Source organism: Chaetodon trifascialis, chromosome 8 (assembly GCF_039877785.1).
Source record: "Chaetodon trifascialis isolate fChaTrf1 chromosome 8, fChaTrf1.hap1, whole genome shotgun sequence".
NCBI lineage: Eukaryota > Metazoa > Chordata > Actinopteri > Chaetodontiformes > Chaetodontidae > Chaetodon > Chaetodon trifascialis.
The window spans coordinates 22,247,638-22,271,269 of NC_092063.1; the positions used below are offsets into that span (position 1 = coordinate 22,247,638).

General features: G+C 43.3%; 1 protein-coding gene across 1 annotated transcript; it reads right to left on the reverse strand.

Annotated features, from left to right (window-relative positions):
- Nucleotides 1–207: 207 nt before the first annotated feature.
- Nucleotides 208–23,169, reverse strand: itchb (itchy E3 ubiquitin protein ligase b). The gene is made up of 24 exons (XM_070968288.1): nt 23,028–23,169; nt 19,676–19,767; nt 19,088–19,229; nt 17,221–17,345; nt 13,532–13,666; nt 13,274–13,319; nt 12,989–13,170; nt 12,561–12,822; nt 11,690–11,785; nt 10,885–11,059; nt 10,612–10,681; nt 10,067–10,151; nt 9,813–9,941; nt 7,597–7,669; nt 7,382–7,453; nt 6,683–6,771; nt 5,959–6,118; nt 5,675–5,808; nt 4,940–5,080; nt 4,723–4,843; nt 4,477–4,581; nt 4,278–4,374; nt 3,952–4,024; nt 208–3,065 (listed from the first exon to the last, which is right to left on the reverse strand). The coding sequence occupies exons 2-24, from the start codon at nt 19,743–19,745 to the stop codon at nt 2,966–2,968; spliced, it is 2,682 nt and encodes an 893-aa protein (XP_070824389.1). The 5' UTR covers nt 19,746–19,767; nt 23,028–23,169; the 3' UTR covers nt 208–2,965.
- Between the last annotated feature and the right edge of the window lie 463 nt (nt 23,170–23,632).

Consider the following 23,632-nt stretch of genomic DNA (forward strand, 5'->3'; position numbering starts at 1 on the left):
GAAATATTCCTACAACAACCTAAAGTAATGGGTAGTGACTATAAAAAGTAACTAAGACGGATTAAAAATCCAAAATTTACTCTAACAATAAAAAAATCTAGATGCAACTGTGTCCCTGACCACTCTCTACTGGCAGAAATGACCACAAATCACACTCACATTAAGAGATGTTACATTATTTCATTCACCGGAGGCATGACACACACACACACGCACACACATTTTTAATTTATTAAGGTGACAATTTCCATATTACACATCTTTCATGTACATCAGAAATTAACCAGGGAAAAGAAAATATAGTGTTACCATAAACCTCTTATTAAAACCTTTCTTTTACAAAAGAAAATTTGTTATCGACACCATTTACAACTTGTTGTCCTATACAGAAGAGCGACAGTGGTTTAGTTGTACATGGAAAATTCTGGAGAAAACAAGAAAGTGAATTATGATATTTACACATTTGCTTAAGTACTACGTCCCAGGAATTTTAATATGGGATCGACCCAGAACAAGGTTAAAACAACACTCTGCATCAGGGCTAACAACTTTATCAATCAACTTTTCATCAGGATACATTCATTAGATCGCACTGACTTTGTCTCAGTAGTTATCTTAGCTGACGTCACAATTCGCCTTCAAAACGGGCCGCGTGTCATCAGCTGAGGCATTATAGCTTTTCCACACTGGTGCAATTTCTTCAGAATAACTTAACAAACCCCACTTGGCCTGGTTTCTTTTCTGCAGCAGGGTCAAGAGGGACTGACGAGAGTCCAGATTATTCATTTGACTGTAGAGCCCATGTGGTGGATAATCTCTGCCGGCATCAAGTTGCTAAAAAGATACCTGATGCATGAGGGTTGAAATAAGGCTACCTGAAGGCTAATGACAAAGACCACCTCCGTGTTCCACATGGGAACAAAGAGCCGAGTTTTACTGACAACCAGGACTGGATGCCCCACATGCTGCAAGAGAAGAAAGTGGAGGGAAATTTGTAAAAAGTGCTGTGCTTTGTCAGACTAACAACAGCCGAATCCAACGCTCCTCAGGAATCACGCCTGTCTTCTCAGCGTGTAACTCATTCATTCACTCCAAAATGAGCAACCACACGACCTGCAGCTTTTATTTCATGTAGATAAACGAGATTATCTTCTTTAAAGTGGAGCATCAGCCGATCCAAACCAAACCAAAGCGGTTCCAGTTATAATTAGAGGCTGGCTCTTTACTCAGTGGTAAAGCTTTTGGACGTTTCTTTGTGCGCACACAAAGTAAGCTGTTCTTGGGATGCATGATCAAAACCACAGAGAATCTTTACCTAAAACTGTTAAAAACGGGAGGAAAAAGGAAAACGTAGCCACACGTATTATGTCTTTATAATTCATTTTAAAGCCATGTCTGTGGAACTGCAAAAGATGGGAGTTTTGCCGATCATGAAGTGTGAATACTGAAAGGTAAAATGTTACTCGAAGTGTAAAAAGGAAGGAGCAAAGTTTTAAACACCACACTGCATCTTTTTAACTTTTTACATTTTGCTTATCAATTCGGTGGTTTGCTGTGGGGCAAGAGAAGACTTCAGGTCTGCCACTCACCTTCAAATGCTACATGTGTACGAGGAGCTACATGCAAGTTCTTTTCCAGTTTTGCAGCTTACGCATTCAAAATGAGATTTAAGGTTTTACCTAAACTGAAGCACATGGATTTGGTTTGACTTGCATTTGGTGTTTTTCACAATTAAGTCAAGTACATCTCCAGCGCTGAATATGCCGAACGTCACCTTGAAATATTACTTCATCCTCAGGATCCTGTTTTGAACAAGACCGTAAATCGAAAGTAGGAAGGCGGAAAATGTCTGTGAAGCTGATATTGAGATGAATAACTTCTCCCACAATGCTCTCATCCAAGACGCCCAATTCCACATCACAGTGTTCAAACTCGGGCCCTATAAAACTAGGGTCAGTTAAAGTTCTGCTGAAGTCTTCCACGTCTCCCACCACAATAAATAATGAAGGTTACAACACTTTTCACAAGAATTAAGTGATTCACAGATCAAATACTGTTGAACCAGGAATACAAAACCTGTATCTCTGCTGTTACTTATATTAGGCAAATATCTCCCAAATGTCTCCGAAGCACCGAGGTTGTTAGTCAAGCTTTGATTTGAAGCGACCTTTTTTTTCTAAATTCGCTGAGTCAAAGCTATCATCTTATATTGCCATGTTCACTTCAAAGAAGGATCCGCTTTATTGGTAAGCAGAGATGCAGACGACAGTGTGACAGATCTGAGGACATGCTGAGGAATGATGACGTGGACGCAACTCATTCTAACGCAACAATCGTAGAACAACGAAGTTTGCTTTGCGGTGAAACTTAACCCTGTTTTAGAAGAAGCAGACCCTCTCAATCTCGCCTTAAAATGCAATACTTTGACATTTACCAAAATGCTTTAATGCAGAGAAACTTCAGAAGAAACCAGGCTGTCAGAGACACCTGGACAAGCCGCTACTGTCCGAACCTGTGAGCCCTCTGTTTGTGAGACCGTGACCTTGAGGCCGCCCCGCTGCCTGACATGATCACACGTGGAGAGGAAACACAGCAGCAGTCCCACTGAACAGATGTCATGGAGGGTGAGTTTTCAGGATCCCATGCATAATTGGCTGCACATTCTGCGAGACAAGAGCAGCTTCTGTGTTTTGGTTTGAAAGAAATACAACATTTTAACGTACCGATCAGCCATTGAGAGGCCTGCTGCGAGCGTGGCGTGCGTGGCAGACGCAAAAACCCAGTTCCTTTCAGCAGCATTCAGGCAACAGTCTCTCACACACACACACACACAGACAGGTGTGTGTGCATGCGTGAGCACAAACACACAAAACACTCGCCCTTTCTGAAGAGGCTCCCTGATTTGAATAGTGGTAGTCTTACTCCTTCAGACTGCATCCACTATCTAGACGTCTCCTGGTTGCTGTCACTCCTGCCCGAAGCCTTCCGTCTCCTCGATGGCAAACATCAGCTTCTCCTTCAGCTGCTCGTAGCTCTTGTAGGGCGGCAAGTCCAGTCTATTGAAGCTGGGGAAGTCAAATACAAAACAAAGTGTATTTCAGCTTGAGATGGGACTTATTTCCATCCAGTGCTCATTCAAGATAACGCCTCTTTTTGCTCGAATGAGCATCGTGCACCTTGCATGTGTCTAGATATGATTTAACCTGATTACATCAACACATGCTGTTATGATTACGGCCTCCAGTGTCCACACTGAGATCCAGTTGAGAGCTGATCGCTCTGGTCAGCTCCTGCTTCTTCTTCTGGTTTGTTAATGGAGTACATGCTAATATTAGCATCTTGGGAATCTATGACATCCCCTTCATCAGAGCAAAGTGCTAGTTGATCACCCAGCACTGCATCCAGTTCATTAAATAAGAGACCCTTTCAGTGCCCCGGACAACTTGGCTTTGGCTTTTCTGAATGCCAATGACTTTTGTTGGACCAAATTGAAAGCCGACAAATGATCTCGTCTTGAATATCTGTAGCTCGCTAACTGGCTAACGGCTACTACCTGGCTGGCTGTATGCGGACTGTAAACAGAATTGAATTTACACTTGTATTCAATGTGGTCACAATGCATGTCTGGCCACCTCTGGGGGTGGTTGGGCTGATTGGATCACAATACATCCTCAATGCATATCGGGTGTATTGAAACCTGTACTTTGATGTGGTCAATCTCACTCTCTCAATCTTACTCTCCTCATTCCTAGAAATCCTTGTGCTATGAGGTCTTTGCTTGTAGCTGGTTGAGATTATGTTACCTATAGAAGCCTCCTACAATGAACTGCTACTGACAGGCTTGGCTGGGCCATAGCTTATTTAGCATTAAATAAAAATGTTCATTTTGGGGGTTTTATCCACACTGAACTAATCTGCTGTTGGCGTCTACAGCAGCTGGCATGAACTCACCACGTGTGACTTCTGGGAAGCCAGTTTTCCTTTCCCACCTTCTCAATGCAGAACTTCTGAGGACCATTGCTCCCTGTAAAGTGAAGCACGGGTCAGTCGGAGCAAAAATGATCACAGTTCATTTAGCACACCACGATGAGGCAAACATAGTCAGAAGAGATACATTTGAAGAACTAGATTACAGACAATCAAAACAGAACAAAACACCATCTGTGTTTGAGTGAGGCTTCGAGTACGATCCAGGCACTGGTCTACAACTACACGTCATCTGCGTTTGGAATTCAAGCTTTAACCAGCTTAAATGATTATATCGCTGTAATTATTACCCATAAGGTCGGCAAACCCTCCAACAGGCAGGCGACAGGTTCCGGTGACGAACTGCAGCAGCCTCATCCTCTTCTCATTGTCCATCTCCTTTATAAACTGCAGGATAAAGTGACGCGCTGTTTAATTAATGGAACAAGAACACGTACACAGTAAATTAATTGACAGTAAGACAGGTGTCGACTGCTGGGCCACACCGACCTGCCAGAACCACATGATCTGCTTGCTGCTTCGAGCGTAGTGCCTGTAGATGGTGTTTCTCTGCCAGTCTGTGAGGTCGATCTCCTGCATACCACACAGCATCACCTGTAACAGGAGACAAGTTATTGATTTTTAATTCATGCTGATAAAATGCTGTGAGAGTGACGCCAGCTATCCTCTCTACAATGCAAATTCAATTCACAGCACTGTATCATGTAAAAGATAGAGTTGCCAGTTCATCCACACCTCAAGCTCTTTAGCATCAAAGTACTGCAGGTACTGCTGTGGGAGGACCTCGTTGAAGCCTTCAAAGAAAGCCTGTGTCTGCTCCTCCACTCCTCTGGACAGCCTCCACTCTGCTACCAGCCTGCAGGGGGGGACAGAGGCAAACACACACAGATATTACAAAGCACCACGTCGAACTCACTGACTCATGACTGAATCGTATCTCAACAAAACTCACCTAATATACTCCTCCTTGTTCTCCTCGGTCACTTGGATGTCTCCTCCTCCTGGTTTCAGCTCATGGGTGGAGATTTCCCCGAGGATCTCCTTGTCAACTGAGAAGAACATCTCCAGCCCACACTCCTCGATGTCGTTATCCCTAAAGAGCAGCATGACCAATTACAGCTTGTCATCCATTCATATACATCCAGCGTTCGACTAATGAGTGTTTGACAGGCATAGAAAAGGGGGCACTGTTTTCAGCCTGTTGCTCCAGTGGACTGTGTGGTGTCCTCAGTCCACTGAAATACAACATGAATCCTAAGTGGCAATTAAGATAAATGACCCACAGCCTTTTCATTTAAAAAAGATTACAGTAATAATTCATTACTTTGAAAGCACCTCACAGTCTTCAGGCTGGATGTGGAGGCGGACTGCTCCCCTGTGTTATTAATGTTATATCTGGAGCAGTGGAAAGCAGCCTCTCTGCTGCGCTGTTGGCTCTGGGGAAAGCCGTCATTGTACAAGACGCGAGCAAGGTTTTTCGAGGTGACACAGACTGAGCAGAATTACTCCCCTCACCTCAGCTGGTTAATTTAATGCTGCAGTGTGTCGGTCAGCCAGGCTTGTTTGCTATGGATGACTGCTGCTCTGCTCCGCTAACAGTAGCGACGGTGTAGAAAGTTCACAATATACTTTCGTCTTGCAAAGGTAATTATTTAGTTATTAAACAAAAAAAATGCTGTGTACTCACTTGATCCACATGAGGGAGTTGTAGAACTCTGGGTCTATTGACTCCAGGTCTTTGAGGGCCAGAGGCTTGTTCAGGATGCGCTTGTAAAACGGCAGTGAGAAACCAGTGTCGATGAACTTGCCATGGAAAAGAGCCTGAGGGACACAAACAGTCTGCTTACTGTTTGCATTTCTTCCATGTTTCACATCAAGTGGCTGTGCTGCAAGTTCTTCTGTGTGCAGTTCAAAACCCTAAAACCACTTTGAGCTAGTTAACATAAATCCACACACTGAGAAGTGACTAACCATGGCAATGAAGCGTCCGATGAACTTGAAATATTTGAGGTGGTCGGGGTTGATGTAGGAGGCTGGGTTGATCTGGAGACAGTAGTTATCTTTACCGGCATATTCAAAGAGGCAGTACATGGGGTTCAAGACCTCATGGGACAGCAGGAAGAACCACTCCCTGTAAGTACAGACATGAGAAGGTCCACTTGGTTAATTAGCTAAATAAATGAATTTGATGCAGCAACATGTTTCAAACAGGAGCAACTAAAGACTGGGAAAGATGTTGAATGCTCCAAAAACACCTGTTTGGATCATTCCACAGGTGAACAGGTGATACTATCATGATGGGGTATGAAAGGAGCATCCTGGAAAGGCTCAGTCATTAACAAGCGAGGATGGAGAGAGGTTCACCACTTTGTGAACACATGATTGTAGAGAGGAGATTACGACACGGTCTCAGGAACAGTTTAAAAAAAAGCTGTTGGTTTTACAAACACATTCTGTTCTTAGTCATGCTTTACAACATCCAAACGTTTTTGGAATGAGGGTTTGTATAACAATAGTCTACGTCAGCCTGTTGTGAGCCAAGAATAGGGGCAAAATATCCAAATAATTATTCAGAGGAGTGACTGATGGACCAACACAATGACAATAAAAAGTACTTTTTTGTAACACCATAACACATTTTCTACATGTGAGCACACATTGGCAGTCATTCACGTTCAGCCATTTCCTAACTTACCTGGCAACGCCTCCGTAGTCGAGGCCTTCTTCTCCAGGAAAGATGATCCATAGTCTCCTTCGCAGGTCTTGAGCATTAAAGCTCATTATCTAAAACAGAGACAATGTACTGATAGATTCATGGTGTAATCATTGTGCACTGAGATGCTCTGTGCCCACCTCCACTACCAAACAAGCATAATACACAGAGAATACATTCATATCCTCCCCTCTGTATCAGAGGCCTGTTTGTCCTCTCTGAGGTGGACATGATCCAGTGACTGCGGTACATCCATAAATCTCAGATTTTACATGTACAGGTTTGATGATGAGAGCTGAGGAGTTGCACCTGTAACCCCTGTGCCACTACACTTGGCATGACTTTGTTATGGATCGGAATGTTTTCTTTATCTGTGCAGTTTTATTGAGTTAATACCAATGTCTGGTCTCAACTTCATATGAATAATAATATTTAATAATTAATTAGCTTTATTAACTGCAGTGAACACATATAAGCTGAAAATATTTTAACTAAAAAACAGCAGGTAATCCACTATGATTATGTTCAGGATGTAATTACACAGATTTTAAATTCCACTAGAGAAGTGTAACGACCAAGTCGACCCGACTTCAGCTAGAAGTGGAGTAGGTGAGGCACATCCTCTGAACCTCGCCTCGTCCCTGTGTTCAGTGAGCTGTGTGTGGCTGTGGCTCACTTTACCTGCTGGAAGGAGTCTTCAAACAAGGTTTTTCTGGACACGGTGATCTTGATGTGTTGAGGCATCGATAATTGCTGGAGAAAAGGAAGAAAGTTCATCCCAAAATTATTATTTTCCTTTTACCTGTAGTGTGTAATTCATCTAAATTGTGTATATTGGCTATTGACTATTTCCTACATGAAACTGCAACCTGTCAGATTACTGATATGACTCTTACCTGGCACCAGAATCTGAAGTACTGCACTTTGGCCTTGAAGTCTCGTACATAGGTGATCTGAGGTCCGTTTTCACTGTGAGGGAAGAGAAGCAGAGGCAGACTCTTAAATCATCAGCTTAAATCATATTAAATATTATCGTATAAAATTGTTGCTGTTTTCATGCATGATTTTCCCCCATTGTTGATTTGATGCCAAATATTACAATTAGTGCTGGGAGGTATGACCAAAAATGTATATCATGGTATTTTTTAAAATTACAACGGTTTCACGGTATATGACGGTATTTTTTTTCTTTCATTTGGAGGACAGATGTTTTAACAGGTATATCCAGGCGCTCATTTGGGCAGAGTACTGTTCTCTCGTCCAAGCGTATGGAGAAACTCCTCTGTTGAAAACACTTTTTCAGCCTTATTTCTGCTTGCTAATGCTCTTATCTCTCATAAAAGGATGAAATGCAAATAAAACAGTTAGCCTGACAAACACAAATCAACAGACACGACTCCTCTTTTTTCCTTCTTCTGTGTCATCATGTTCTAGTAGTTCTGCAGCTTCGATTTCAGAACTGTCGATGTCTGTCCCATCCATCTTCACCGTAACGTAACACCAGAGCACTAGAGTTTACCCTCACCACGCCCCGCGACATGCCTGTTTAACGGTCTTGTCTGAAACAGTGTCGCGTGGCGCAAAGTTCTGGACATGGTGTAATCACATATACCGGTGTGGCGGTATATTAGAAATTCATATCGTAACAAAAATACACACCGGTATTCGGTGTGAACCAGCATACCGCCCAGCCTAATTACAATACAACAAGTCTTCATAAGGGTGTCAATAAGTTAAGTTTATTTGCCCAGTATGTCCCTGCTCCTGTCACCTCATACTGAGCATTCACCTAACAGGTTTATCCACCACTGGGAGCAAACCAAAGTAATGACTCTCAAGTCATATTATGCTCACAAGCCATTATCATGAATCAACTGAGGAGCTTCATCCGTGAGAATGACAGAGTGAAAGTAAAAGACACCAGGTGAGCCATTACTCACATCAGGATAATGCGTCACAAGTTCTGAAAATACAGGGGCCTTTCAGAGGCCGTGACTCATTCAGCTACGAATCTGCTGAAACTGAACAACCTGTGAGAACAGAGCTAGCCTTGTGCTGTTACAAGCTAAATTAAAAAACAATAGGCTGACAAAAATAAAAATACACGAATTTCTCTTAATCCCAGGCCTAGGAGTTCATTTTTATAAGTTCATTCATGACATTATGATTGCAGCTTTCTGTGGTTTTGCATAGCTGTAAAGACACATCACTCATTCCTCTGTGGCATGCAGCAGTGCTGGAAGAACTCGGGCCACACAACATGTATCCAAGGTATGATAATTAAAAAGGACCTACTAGAAAACATGTTTTGGGGTTTGTTTCTATCAAGCTGCTCACTTAAAAGAAGAAAATTCCATCAATGATCCAGCATGTTCATTCAATCACCTCACTTATTTAATGACACACTGTTGTCATTCAACCGTTTATGCGCCCACGTTCCCTAAACCCACTTCATCCGTCTCGAATGTCTTTGTTTTATAAAGACATTATGTTGCAATGACAATGCCTTACACTAGAGCCAAACAAAAATTATTTGAGTCGCCTTTCTTTTTGTGGTTGTGAACTGCACTGGACTGAACTGGTTTATGGATGTGAGGAGAACAAAAGGCAGTAATTACAAACTGTATTCAACTGACTGTGGGACACACACAGAGACCTGCACACTAAAATTGCTTTGCTTGCTCCCTTTAATACACCGACTGAAAACTGAACTGAGTTGTGCTGTTGGTTTTTGGTGATGTACATTTCATTGCTACTTGATATTTGGCTTATTGTTTTGTATCGGTTGACAGAGCTATTTGCTTTCTACTTCTTTTATCTGTCTGACACGACTCTGACTGGCACCTCTCTTCATTTAAAAGTGTCTAACTCACTACAGTACATAAAAAAGGTGCATTTTATCAGACTGACTATGCCATATCCTATCTTTTAAAAGAAGGTCAATGACAGTTCTCATGGAATTGTTGATTTTAGTAATATCTGCTGGTCACTGACCAATGGTCTGTAAGATCAGGTGATGTGATACCTCTTGATGTAACAAGGTAATACTGTTGTGTGACTGTCATGTCTCAAGGTATTGAGGAAGTAGTGAACCAAACAGTGGAGGACATACAGTGAGGATTTTCCAGTGCGAGGGTCAATGTAGGTGGTCGTTCTCCTGTTGTGGTCTACAAAGTAGGGAATACCATCTACTGTGAACCTCATCTCCCAGCCCTCCGGAAGAGGCTTCTCATTCAGCAACCTAAAAAAAATGACATCAACATTTCGAGATGGATTATTTCAGGAGAAGATAAAAGTATACGGAAAACACATTTATGTCACATGCAAGTAGAGTACATTTAAATAAGCTGAGACACACAAACTAACCCCTGTGTTCGTGGGTCCTCCCACTGCGTTGTCCTCGTCGGGTGATGTACAAAATAAACTCTGCCATTCGTGTCTGTTCTCTTCTCTGAAACAATGACAATCAGTCTATGAGACAACTTGTCTGCACTCAGAAAAAGGTGGCAATTCAGGGTTTCCACTTGTCAAATTTAAAGCTTCCTTAAACTTTTGACTATCGTCCTACAGTGCCTAATTTAATGTTATGAAGCTAACATTAGCTGAGGAACCTTTGACCTGTCACGTTCCTATGTCAGTCACATTAGCACCCCCTGCCAAAATGCTAGCAGCATGCTCTTGCCATTAGTTTTTTCCCCCACAAGCGGCCAAGAAGGCCACTTTCAAAAGGAATTCAGGTACAACTCTGAGTTACACAGGTGTTGGAAATCACTGTTGAAAGCTACTTCTCGAAAACAAAATGCTTAATTTAGTTCTTAAAGGACAGGTAAGGTGGAGCACTTCAACGCACATTTGTACAAGTGAATAAAATCAAAGTGTCAGACGCTTCTGAAAAACCTTAAGGGTCTTACCCCATCCATGCGGCAGAGGACCGAGGGGGTCAAACTCCTTATTCTGAGCGGCTGAGACCTGGTCTTGTAGCTACACAACAGAGAATCACAATAATTCACATGAATCAAAAAGGACCTAAAGGACAAATACAGTGTTTATATTTGTGATTTGAGGCACAAACAAATGAACTAGTCCAACTCTGGTTCATCGAGACAGATTATGAGGGAGGAGACAGAAAGTAGCTTGAACCAAAGTAACATCTTCAAGCCACCGTTACAAAGAGGAGGTCTCACCCCGAATATGAACCTCTGGTTGAACTGCTGCATGGCGCCCTGTAGCTGGCTGCGCTGGTGCTGCCACTGCTCGTAGTTACGCACAGTCTCCATCGTGGGGCGCTGCCAAGTGGTGGTTCGCGTGATGTGATCGACAAAGTAGACCCGCCCCATCTGGTCGACGCGACGCTCCCAGCTAACGACACATGAAATGAGGGAAGGCAACGGGAGGAAGAAAGAAAGCCTGATGACAGGGAGGCTAAATCCTTAAGCATCTTAAAGTCATTATGCAATATTTAAATCAATGAATGCATCACAGTGGTTTTAAATACAAACTCTTATTGGATTTCAGAAATCCACATTTTGTATAGACTGTGATAAGACTTAATTTAATGTCCAGCTATGTCAATAAAGAAAGAGGGAGAGGTAGGTGAATGTGTCACAGGATCAGGCCGCAGGCCGCCCTCAGCAAATTACATGTGAGATAAGAGACAGACTGCAGGGTGTATACCTCACTCCGATGTAGAATTTGAAGAGAGTGATTTATCAGGACACGCAGCAATAAGGTGTTTTGACAAACAGCCTGTGAGATAAGTTTAGGTCCACCTTCATATTCAAAGATTAGCTTTTTACGCTAAGGCTCCAGTAACACCCGGAAATTGTGAGAGTGAGATTTGTTGCTTGCAGCCAGTATACTAGTACTTATATCATTTAAGATGGGGAGATCTCATTTGATCAACGAATAGATTTGAGTTCTAGAAACTTTAAAAAGGAAAATACTATCTGTATCTAAGAAGAGACAGATCAGAAGGGAAGGAGTTCTCACCCAGGGGGCAGAGGTTCAGGACGTTCCCACGTTGTTCTCTTTTCCACATGATCAACAAAATACAATCTGCCGTTCTGATCTACCCTCTGCTCCCACCTAGACAATAAAACAACAGCAATAAAATTGAGGACATTATGTTATGGTGCACAGCTACGACCACATGGGATATAAATGGATTTAAAACAACGCTGACAACGCGAGTCATCCTACTACGAGAGCAGCGAACAGCCAGTGAAGATCACAATGCTGTCGCGATGACGACATTGAAACAGTGGTATTTATGGTAATGATAATAGAGCCAGTTAGTCACAGCCACAGTAACACGGAAAATGTCCTTAGTGACTAACTCACAGATGTAATCAATGTTCGGACACACCTTTGTTGTTTTCTAGAGACAAAGAAAACATCTCACCCTGTCCTATTAATAATAATAATGACATGCTCTGTATGTGCGTGTGCTTGAAAACATGTCTTTACCTTCACATTTGTCACTTTCAGGATGTGACAAAGTGCCAGCACACAGGCTGAACACTTTTCTTTCACATCTTCTTATGGGTTTCAGTGAAGGTTTAATATGAAATCTCAGAGTCTGACAGACTCGACTTTTTGCTCAAAGACCAGTTTCTTTGCAACATGCTAATCCTCCTCTGAGTGATTGATCCTTCTGGAGATGAAGTTTGTGAAGCTTGCACTGTCTTTAATCTGCTTCTTCTTCTTCTTCTTCTTCAATTACATAAAGCAGCAAATATTTGAACCGGCTGTTTTGGCTAGGCCACTACAATAACTCTTACTGGTGAGAATGACAATGGAAGATCTGATGTTATTTGTCTCCCCTGAGCCCTACTGCAAAGACAACAAAGTGAGAGCTAACCCAGGAGGCAATGGACCAGCGTTGACAGCGGGGACCCTGGGAGTGACAGCCGGCGTGACGCTGCTGGTTGGCTGTCTGGTTGCCGCAGCTCCAGAGCTGGAGCCCGTGGATGTGGAGTTCCTGTCTGGGCCTGCTGATGGACTTGAGTCTGGGGCTGATGAGGTGGCTGATGAGGGTCCTGAGGCCGGTGTTCGCACCGGTGTATCAGAACCTGACTGACCATCACTGCCATCAGCTGGTGCAGAGCCATTGCTGGAAGATGCTGAGGAAAGAATCACACGTCACAGAGTTAAATCGTAGATCCTCGAGAAACACATGTACCTCAGCGGTGCCTCATGTGAGTATCACTGGTTAGACTGTGAGAGCACGTGACCTTTGTTTCCCTCCTGCTCTTAGTTGAAAAGTCTCTAGAATAGTAAATGTCTGACCTGGTGAAGAGGTGGGTCTGCGGGGAGTTGGCGGAGGAGGTCTGGAAGGCCTGGGTGGTCGGAGAGGCCTCGAGCCCCCTGATGACACCGAGGGAGACCCTGTGCTGTTCACTGACCTTCGGCCACTGGGAGAAGACCTGTGCTCGACACTGTCCACGGCTGGAGAGCTGTCCCGACTCCGCCTGTGAAGAGGGAAGGTGGATGAGGCTTAATAAACCAGAAAAAACATAAACTAGAAATGTGACGCTAGTCAAACTTGAATGACGGTGGGAATAGATACTGTACCTTATGACATGATCCCCATTTGGTTGTGATTCCCCATTTGATTTACCTAAAATACCCAACATAAATAAAGCAGAAATAGGACAAAACCAGTCAAACAAACAAATAAATCTCGCACCTAAAGTGAGTGAACTAAACCCTCTTGATTATCTCATAACCCTGTACTGCTGTCCACTGAGAAATGATACTGAATGAAGAGTAACAACTTATGAATACACTTATGTCCTCACGTCCACAGTTTGTGGCTCTGCTCTAACTCACTGCAATGGTCGGCCTCAGCCGTGGCGAACATCTCGGGGTCGACGGTCATGCCGTCCAGGCAGACAGACAGGTCTCCCACCACATCTGACTGGTCTCTGTCTGCACACAGCTGTAAGGTCTGCACCACTTCAGAGACTACATTGAGACAACAAAAACACAGGATGGTAAGATGACATGTGAAACATGCTGCCTGCTGTTAATGATGCAGACACGTTAGACCAATCACTGACAAGATGCACTGTCCCTTTAAACCTCATCAAAGTCAAACCAGAGACACACAGTAGCAGTTCAAAATAGATTATTAACGTTGAGAAATAACCTCAAAAGTTAGTTAAATAATAAACATGTGGCGATCAGTGTGTATTATCCTGCTCTGACATGGAACATCAATCAGCTCTTGCCATGTGATTTGTGTCCAGAGTTCTCCATCATTAGCATCACTGGACAGGGTCCATGCATAAAAAATGACCAGGCAGGGCAGTGAATGGAGTCTTTATGAGAACAAACCAAAGATAAACAGCCAAAAAATCGACCAGGGAAAACTGACAGGCTGACAAAAAGCATCAGCCTCTTTGAGAAATATAAAGAGGACGACCTCTGTGGTTTGGCTTTTACTCTAAAAAAGTCTGATAACAACATGTGGAAACGCTTTGAAATGCTTTCTGTATTTCAGGGTTGCCTCGTTGCTGATAGACAGAAGCCTTGACAGCTTTAAACTATCTCTACGTTTTGTTTGTCTGCTGGAACACAGCTGTGTCAGCCTGTACCACGTGGCAGCTTCAAATAAAGGAAAGAAAAGGTGATGACTGAACAGATAGAAGCCCCACCTTCACAAACTTAAGTTCATCAACAGGGAAGCAAAAGGAAATACCCTCCACACTATCCGACAAACCAAAGCACGCACTGCTCAGCATCAGTGATATCGCTTAACAAAAAAAAGGCATGTGATCATATTGTACAAGATAAGATGTGACTCAAAAACTGTGAAAAGCAATGTTTGGATTAACACCGTCCAGTCTGACATGATACTCTGAGCCACACAATGCATCTCACCAGCATGAACAAAGATGTGAGAGGAACGTAAGAGGAAACACTGGAAACACATCGTTTACCCACGTTGCAGATTGAAGGTAACCAAGTATTTTTAAATTAGTTTTTGAATGGATGCAGTGACAGCACCAGGGCCTGCTGTGGTGTTGCTGTGTTGTGTACATGTGTCTGTCTGTCTGTCTGTCTGTCTGTCTGTCTGTCTGTCTGTCTGTCTGTCTGTCTGTCTGTCTGTCTGTCTGTCTGTCTGTCTGTCTGTCTGTCTGTCAGTGCTGCTGGTCCCTGGTTGGTTAGAGCTGGAGGGCATCAAGGAATTGGAGGCAGCTGGCCAATGTCTCCAGATGGTATAAACCCCGCCCCTTCCTGGTAGCCTGGCTCTCCCTCTCGCTGCCCCCCCCACCCCCCCCACCACCACTCAGTCCTTTTTCTCGTTTTCTGTGTTTGTTAATCTCGCAGCATGTTCTGACAGTTTCATTTGTTAGAACAGACTCTTTTGTTCTATCTGTTACTCAAAATTAATCTTTGTTAAATAAAATTCCTTTCATTAGGTTAATCTCTTACATGTGTTTCCCTTCTTTGCGATGGTCTCAGAGCTGGGCCATAACAGAATGGGGGCTGTTGGAAGCTCATGTCAGGAGTTGAGGAATTATGTTATTTATTTTGTTTTTCTTGGTTAGTCAGGTGCTCTGGAATGGAGCCATTTTTGTGCAATTTTGTTCCTTTCTTCCAAATAGTTACAGGACAAAGAAAGGTCAATTTTTACCTTTTTTGCTGTGCAGTGTGGGGTGAAGGTGGTTGGAGCAGTTGTTTTGGGAGCGCATCCATAGCTTTGGCAGGATTGCCAGCCTGCTTTGCCACATTTTTGAGGTTGGTGCATAAGTACCTGCTGTCAGTAAGTCCTCAAGGTTTGAGTTAGGTAGGGCAGGATAGGCAGCTGGAGGAGATGCTCAATTTGCGAGGTTGCTTTCACATGACTTAGGTCAACACCAAACCTTCTTTGTTTACAGAGTTTTGTTTACTGGTGCATTGGGTGTTGTGATGTCATGAATAGAGATTAAGGCCTTTTCAGAGAAGTGTATTAGCTATCAATTGATGAAACTAGCCAATCATTCTAAAATACATGCTGGTGATAAAAGGTTAAAGGAATATGTTGGCTACTGTAAAGGAAAATTTAGAGGAGATGGAAGTTTGGAAACCCCCACAAGCATCACCTGTTTCTATTAATCTGGCTAGGGGCTAATGTTCATGTCCTGATCTGGCTCTAAATTGTTGTTGAGTTGCTGAGATTGCAGATGAAATTAGAGAAAGAGCTGGAGTTTCAGTTGGGAAGCATAAGACAGCAAACAGATTTTACTAAGGCACTGGCACCAGAAAAGATGAGGCTGCAGCACGTCTTGACTGGGCGCACTCGGGAGGTGTTTGCCTTGTTGACTGTTGGTAACAGCAGTGATTATGTTTAGGTTAAGGCTGCTGTATTGAAAGCATATGAACTGGTCCTTGAGGCTTACAGCCAGCTGTTCTGAAATGGGGAACATGTCTGTGCTGATCAACCAGCTCAGCCGTTAGTCGTCCCATTACAGCTGTGTAGTAATGGCCCTGATGAAAATGAAAAAAACTTCCCTGCCATGAATGTGGCTTGTCACGGTGCAGGTTCCTCAGAGCATGCAAAAGCAGGAGATAGTGCCATGAAATTGTTTAGTCCTGCCTAGCATGCCCTTGTTTATCTCGCACAGCGAGTTGGTAAGTGAGCAAAGAGACAATCCCATGCGAAAGGAGCTGTTCCAGTCTGTTCTCCCAGCAGAGGAGGATCAAAATGAAGTGCTGTTGAGGCAGTCGGTGCCGCATGACGGGGGTTTTCTTGGGGATCGAGTTCATTAAATTGTTGTTACCTACAAATTTCACCATATGCTCTTGCTCATCTCTCATGATGAACAGGGGAGCATGGGTGTTGGTAAAACATATAATTGCATTCTGATGCATTTCCTTTGGCCCCATGTTAAGAAAAGCTTTGCAGGTTACATCAAGGCATGCCAGACCTGTCAGGTAACTGGGAAGCCAAATCAAACCTAAGAAGATCCCATTCTGGCTATTAGCTAGCCATCTGAGCACATGATTGTTGATTGTGTGGGTCCTCTTCCTCGTTCAAGATCTCGTGCAATGTATTTGTTGACTGCTATGTGTCAGAGTATCAGCTGTATATCTATTGTGATCAGTGGTGGGTGCTCTCAATCAGTTTTAAGGGTCATGTCATCTGGGACCAATATGTGACTTATTGCACATCTATATACACATCGCCAAGTGTGTCTGGAGCCATGTCAGACATATTTCCATGAATTGTTTCAGAGCAAACTAGGCCACGCAAAGCTGTTTCATCAGAAGGTGGTGGTGGTATAAGCTACATTATGCATGGTGTAAATAATAGAGTAGAAAAAGTAGAGGTCACAAAACAGCAACAAAACAAGTTCTTTGCCAGAAAACAGCTCAGAAACAGCTGTGTCTACTACACACAGTCACTTTTTCTAGCCTTCATTTGAAAGTGCAGCTGAAGAGAGACAGGAAAGGGAGGAGCGGGACAACACGCAGCAAATGGCTCCAAATCAAACCCCGGCCAACGCGCTGAGGGGCACCTCCCATACACTCACTTTTCATGTCGTTAGACTTGAGCGTGTCACTGACATCCAGCGTGGCCATGCCGAGCAACACGTCTGACTTCAGGGTCTGGTGGCTCCACACACGAAACACCAGTTTGCTGAATGGAGTCACAATCCTGTGGAAACAAACAATTCAGTTGGAATGTGCCATGCATTGATACAAGGAGTATAAAAGAGCGGTGTCTTGCTCTTGTCTGCTGAGTATTAGATTTCAGAAAGCTCTTCAAGGTCTTTCACTGAGCACTATTTCCTCTTTTTCAGGAGGCAACTGCCATTGCCTAAAAAAACATTTGTTACACGGGCATTTCCTTCAAATGATATTGTGTCATGAAATGGTGTTTCTGATAGCAACAAGGATGAAAAATTAACTTATCAGACAGGTAAAAACGTGAAAGCAGCTGGTAGTTCGTAACCCATCAGCTGCTGTGGCTGTGTGAGCCGAAAGCAACCCACAGACAATAAAGTTCACAAGCTATCCGGGGACAGCGAGTGTCTATAACCATCACTATGACAGTTGTTTAGCTGGCACCCTCAGCGACCCAGGGAAAAACATTTGTGGACACACGGGCTCAGGTCCGATTGCATCCCATAGTAAACACTTGTTACATAACGACTCTGACCTCGTGGGTCCGAGGGAAACTGTAGGAGAGCTCTATATTAAGAAGGTCGCTGTGCACAGCAGAAGGTCCCGGACAGGCTAAAATTAAGAGGACATCTGATGTGTGAACATGCTGGACTGCGGGGAGTCGAGTGTACAGCATACGCTTTGAAAACAGGACTCCTGTAAGCGAACTGGACCGACTCTCTCACCACTCTGTGGCATTTTCCTTGCTAAGCCTTAACCACTGGAGATAGCATATCACTTCTTTAAACTGTACACACCATTATCCTGAACTCAAGAGGTGCACTACAGAGAAAATCCTTCCCGAAAACAAAGTCATGGTGACTCACTGTAAGAGAAAACTGCTGCAGGCAGGATCAAGATCATATGTTATACCAGCAATTTTAGACAATTATGAGGAAGTCTCGTTTTGTAGGCTTTGGAGATGCTCGTCAAGGTCTGGACTCTGGGCAGTTTTCGGAGGAAATTCGGATGCCAAACACTACAGTCAGCAGTAATTTGTCAAGATATGCTTCTTCCTCAAAGCCAAAACTCAAGTAGTGACTACAGCGATTTCATTAATCACTTAATTCACTCTATGGGGAATTCCAAAAAGAGCCACCACAATTTATTCTACCAGACCATCAATACACTTGCACAAGTGTTTGTACATGTGAGGTGAACTGTACTCCAGCAGCACAGGTACTGATTACTATGTGCTGGGTGCATTTGTATGTTTTCTTTCTCAGCCTCTCAACATATCTGAAGCACCACAACATTCTTGATGAGCACCTTAAAGCTATTACTGATAAAACTGGTTGGGCACCAATGGGCAACAGTTTCAGTTACAGAACAGTCTGTGATTTAACAAAAAGTGTGAAGTGCTGAGAGTTTCTTCAACTTGAACTTAAAACTGGAATCTAAAACAATGTGTGCACACATAAAAACTGTGTTGGAGGCATACATGAGAAAATTAGCTTTTGCTAACAACAGCTACGGGTGTTTTGAGCTTCCTGGAATACCAGACTGGTGACATTTAACACAATAGGGTGACTAACAGTTAGGGTGAGAGGTCTATCAAAGCTGAGTAAAATGTCTGTGATCATTCAAACATTAGACCAAACAAAACAGACCAAACATTTGCATTTTAAATACGACGTCACACAGGTCAGGCTGGAACAGAACAGCAAAATTCTGATTATCATAAATATGATTAAATGTCACATAGGTCTGGTACTCCCGGCAAGACTGACTCACACAGTGAGTGGCTGCTTCCATTTGGGGCTGTGGGTGTTGTTGCATTTCTCGGTTTTCTTGGACTGGCCGTCGACTGTCACTTCCACATAAGGACTGGGACCAAACCAGTTTTTCTTGTTCTCTTTCAGTTTTGCTGATAGCACTGAAACAGGGAGATGCGGAGCAGGAACCGTGCGGCGGACAGTCAGTCGTGTTGGTGCAGAAAGAAAAAGAGGAAAAGGAAAACAATAACTCAGCAACAGGGGAATTCTGCATATAGCACACATTTTTAAATGAAAAGCAGAACAGGGGGACATGAGTGCAATGAAATCTGGATTATATCAGAAGAAGTTAAAACCAGTACAAAACACATTTTGCTCGTGAGGCAGCAGTTGTGACGAGCTCAAAAGTTTAAGTTTTCACATTAGGCCTTTATCACACACACAGCAGTCATTTTGGCATAACAGTAAGAAAAGCACAGGTGGTACTTAAAACACTAATGATCCCTCTGTCCTATTTAAGAGTCCCAGTAAGCCATGACAGTGAGACAATGAGCCAGCATGCACAATAACAGGACCCTGAAGCTGAAGCAGCACACTGAAAACTTACCAATGATTTGTAGCTGTGCCTTCATAGGGTAACCATTGGAAGTGCCCGACTTGGTGACTCCACTGGCCATGACATAGGGCTGGGATGAAGGCCTGCAGCACAGACAACACATCATTAGGGTGGTGACACTACAACAGATATGCAGCATTCACGTGAGATCATTTCGATGAAACATATTTAGGCCAAAGTACGAAAGACTTGCAAAAATGACACTTCTACCTGTCAGTAGAAATAAGATGGTCTCACGTGCACCTTCTTTAAGTTCACTTGTTTCGCCTGTATTCATGACATGCAACTGTTCCCTTCATCTTTTTGCGCTTGAGGCCTAAACCAGTCTTTCCCTGCTTTATTCTCAGTAAAAGTCAAACAGTCAATTATCCGTCTAAACCAGGTCAAACAGCTCACCGTAACTCCACAACACACCATGTAGCCATTAGCTACATGAAATACAAATAATAATACATGAAATAAAATTGCACTTGCAATATTTGATGACATCCAATGTACTTGCTGTAAGTCATTTTTGGAAAAAAGTGTCCTCAAAAGGAATGCAGTGTAATGTCATGATGCTCACCTGCAGCATCAATTTCAACAGATGGAGCGGCCGGCTACATTTTAAATTGTCTTCTGATCCTGGAATCTATCCTCAACACTGAAACTGTTACCAACTGTTAACATTTGCTTTCAAGATAGCAGTAGGGGAACAGACTGTAAACTCGAAGTTACAATTACATGTCAGATCATCATGTGAGGTTTTAGGCAATAGAAAACCAAGGCCAGGCCTACAGTCTGGGAAATGCTGCTTGTGCATATAAATTGTCATTTTGTCATTGTAGCATCTTCAACTTTAACCTGACTGCAAAATACTACCTGCGCCCATGTTCCTGTTCTGTGTCTGAGAACAGAGCCACAAATGTGTCTACACAACGGTCAACAGCTGAATGCAAAAAGGCTATACTGAGGAGCTGTTCTGAACTTTGCATTGCAACTTGGATTTCTAACCATCCATCCATCCATCCATCCATCCATCACGATCTCTGCACCCCAATCAGCTACATTAAAACAACTGAAAGGTGAAGTGAATGAAACAGATCATCGTGTTACGACACAATGTTCTTCTGGGAAACCTCGGAATGATGGGAAGAACATCCCCAGACGTGCTGCGTCCATGCCCAGACGAGTCAGAGCTGCTCTGGCACCACGAGGGGACCTACACAATACCAGGAAGCTGCTTTCAATGTTGTGGCTGATAGGTCTATACCAGCTTACTATGTGGAGGCTGGAGCCTTTACCATCTGTCCTCACACACACAAGTCATCGATTTCTGCTTCAGTTAGTGGGATCATGAATTAGCCACTACGGTGAGCCACTACGGTGTCCCCTAAGCCTGAGGGGACTGACACCAACACCTGTTTGCTTTCTGTTTGAGATCACTGAAACATTTTCACAAAATCCACTGTAACAGATACATAAAATACCATTTGAAGAAACACAACAGTGATAAATGGTTTGGAGGATAATTTTCCCTTTAAAAGAAGTCAACGCCAGCTCCATAATGGCTGCTTGCCAGTTTAAAAAAAAAAAAAAAGACAAAAAAACAGGCATGTCAAGAAGATATGAACTCTAAAAATCCAATGCCGCTGACAAATGTGTCAGTGAAAGAGAAAAGACAGGGAAACACGGGCACGGGGGTCAGGTCCTGTGATCTGTCCTGGAATCTGGTCCGTTACCTTGATGCATCACTGAATAATGCATGCTCCTCAGTCTATCTCGTCCAGGGCGCACATGGCAGAGGAGGAGAAAGTGAGGAGCTCCTGGGTAAACTTTCACTTTGGCTACAGCTTTAGTCTCAGTCAATAATTAATTGCAACTGCTGACTTCGCAGCATCGCAAGCAGGCTGACCGCAAGATGTAGATGAGGGTAGTCACTGAATATTTAACTCTACAATGGACTGCCTCGGATTTTTAAACCAGCTGAATAACATCATCCACAGGCCGGTTAATTGTGTTTTGTAGATTTTGTCAGGGTGTTGCGCACCTGAAACTCTAACATGAGCCAAACTTGTCAAAGCTTCATCTGGTTTAGGCTAAAAATGGATTCTTTAAACTGGTGACTCCTTGGATTTATCTTAAACTGTTTACACTGTGACTAAGAAGACAAAACAATGGTGCATATCATCAAAACACAACATCACGATGACCAGCTTTGTATGATGATAAGATACAGGGACAAACAGGTTGTTCTATTATGATGCTTCAAGGAAACAACACAGGAGAGTCCTGCATCTATTAGACGTCTATCACTGTCCACACTTACCCAAAATGTAAAATCATGGGCTGTTTTTTGTTTTGAAATACACAATAGCTTACATGTCATGAATGAATGAAAACCTGATGTGATCACAAACTAGGTCTCTGATGAAAATCAGACATGACTTAGACGAGGGGACGGCAGCAGGCCTCCCTGTCAGTCACCAGATTACTTAACATTTGATAGAGCTTGTAAAGTTAGATAACAACAGTGACAGATGAGGACACAAGCCAACCCTGTCAAGTCACAGATGGCTAACAACTGTGACAAGAGTAAGCATTGTCTCTATCCTTCGTTAATTCTATTTCTCTCACATAACTCCAATTATCCAAGGAGACCAAACTATGCAGTCAGAACAGCCGCTGGTGAGGGACACCGGAAAGCAGGAAACGAGTGCCATAACGCGCAGTAATGACGCTGCCCCAGCGCTTTGCTGGAAATCCCACCATGTAGCTAATATCAATAAAAACAAAGCTTGTAAACTTCCCCAAATAGCGCGGCAACACCAAACTAATTGATCCTACATGGAGTTTGGCGTCATGTGAAAACACGTAGCTATGGAAAACAACTCTGATCACTTTAACTCCCACTGCGCTTGCTAGCAGGCACATTAGCTACAGACAACGATCACCAATCTGTAATCATTATCCTTCTACATTCCGTTTATGGTATGCTAATCTAACAAATGCTGGTAAAGATTACATAATTCACTCTAACTAGGATTGAATAACGAGGCAACGCTAACCCAAGTTAGCCGTACAGTGAGAAACAGGATGGCTGGGTTAGCTAAGCTAATAAACTGCACTGACGCAGAACATGATGTGTGTTTACAGCGGCGGTGTGGTCACAAGAGTTGCTGAGTACGTGTTGAATGTCAGCTGGCCACCGGTCCTGACAGCCTGCTGCCATCCCAGCCTGGCTAACTGCTAGCCTACTAGCTCATGTCATCATCATGGCTGGCTGGAAATCCCAAAGTCCAAAGGCTATGAAAAAAACAAATTCTACCAGTGAGAAATGCAGTAATTACTTTCTATCACTTACCAGGTCCGAAGAGAGGCTGTAAAACCAAGGTGGTAACGCTGCGGTCAACTCCCAGCCCTCAGTGTGCAGGATGTTTAGGTTTCAGTCCGGGCTTCACTTCAAGGAAGAAGAAACTTCCACCATCTTCGTAGGCTCACATCACGTGACCGAAACAAGGTGGGGCGCACGCTTCTGCCCGTTTGCGCTGTGATTGGACCAGAGTTGGAGCAGAATGGACCAATGATCGATCAGTAAACATGCCGATGCATTTACGGTCTCTGTAACAACCATGTCCATGAAATAGAATAAAGAAGAGATTTGCTGGCGATGTTTTTTTCACGGGTCCGTCGCCAAATGGGGACATTGGGGTGCACTGCCATGGACCGGACTAAAATATAATTCAAATGCAGCTTTCAACCAGCAGCAGCACTTTAAAAAGTGGCTTTGTCATGAGACTGCACTATCAGTGTAGTGGTAGTAAATTAAATTACTTACATGACCTTGAGCAATTGACGTTTAAGACCGATTCAAACATAGACTAAATAAAAGCGCGCTATAAGCGAAACAATTTTGTAATTTATGGATGCGATCAAATTTGGCTTATCATAGCTCTCCATTGCACACAG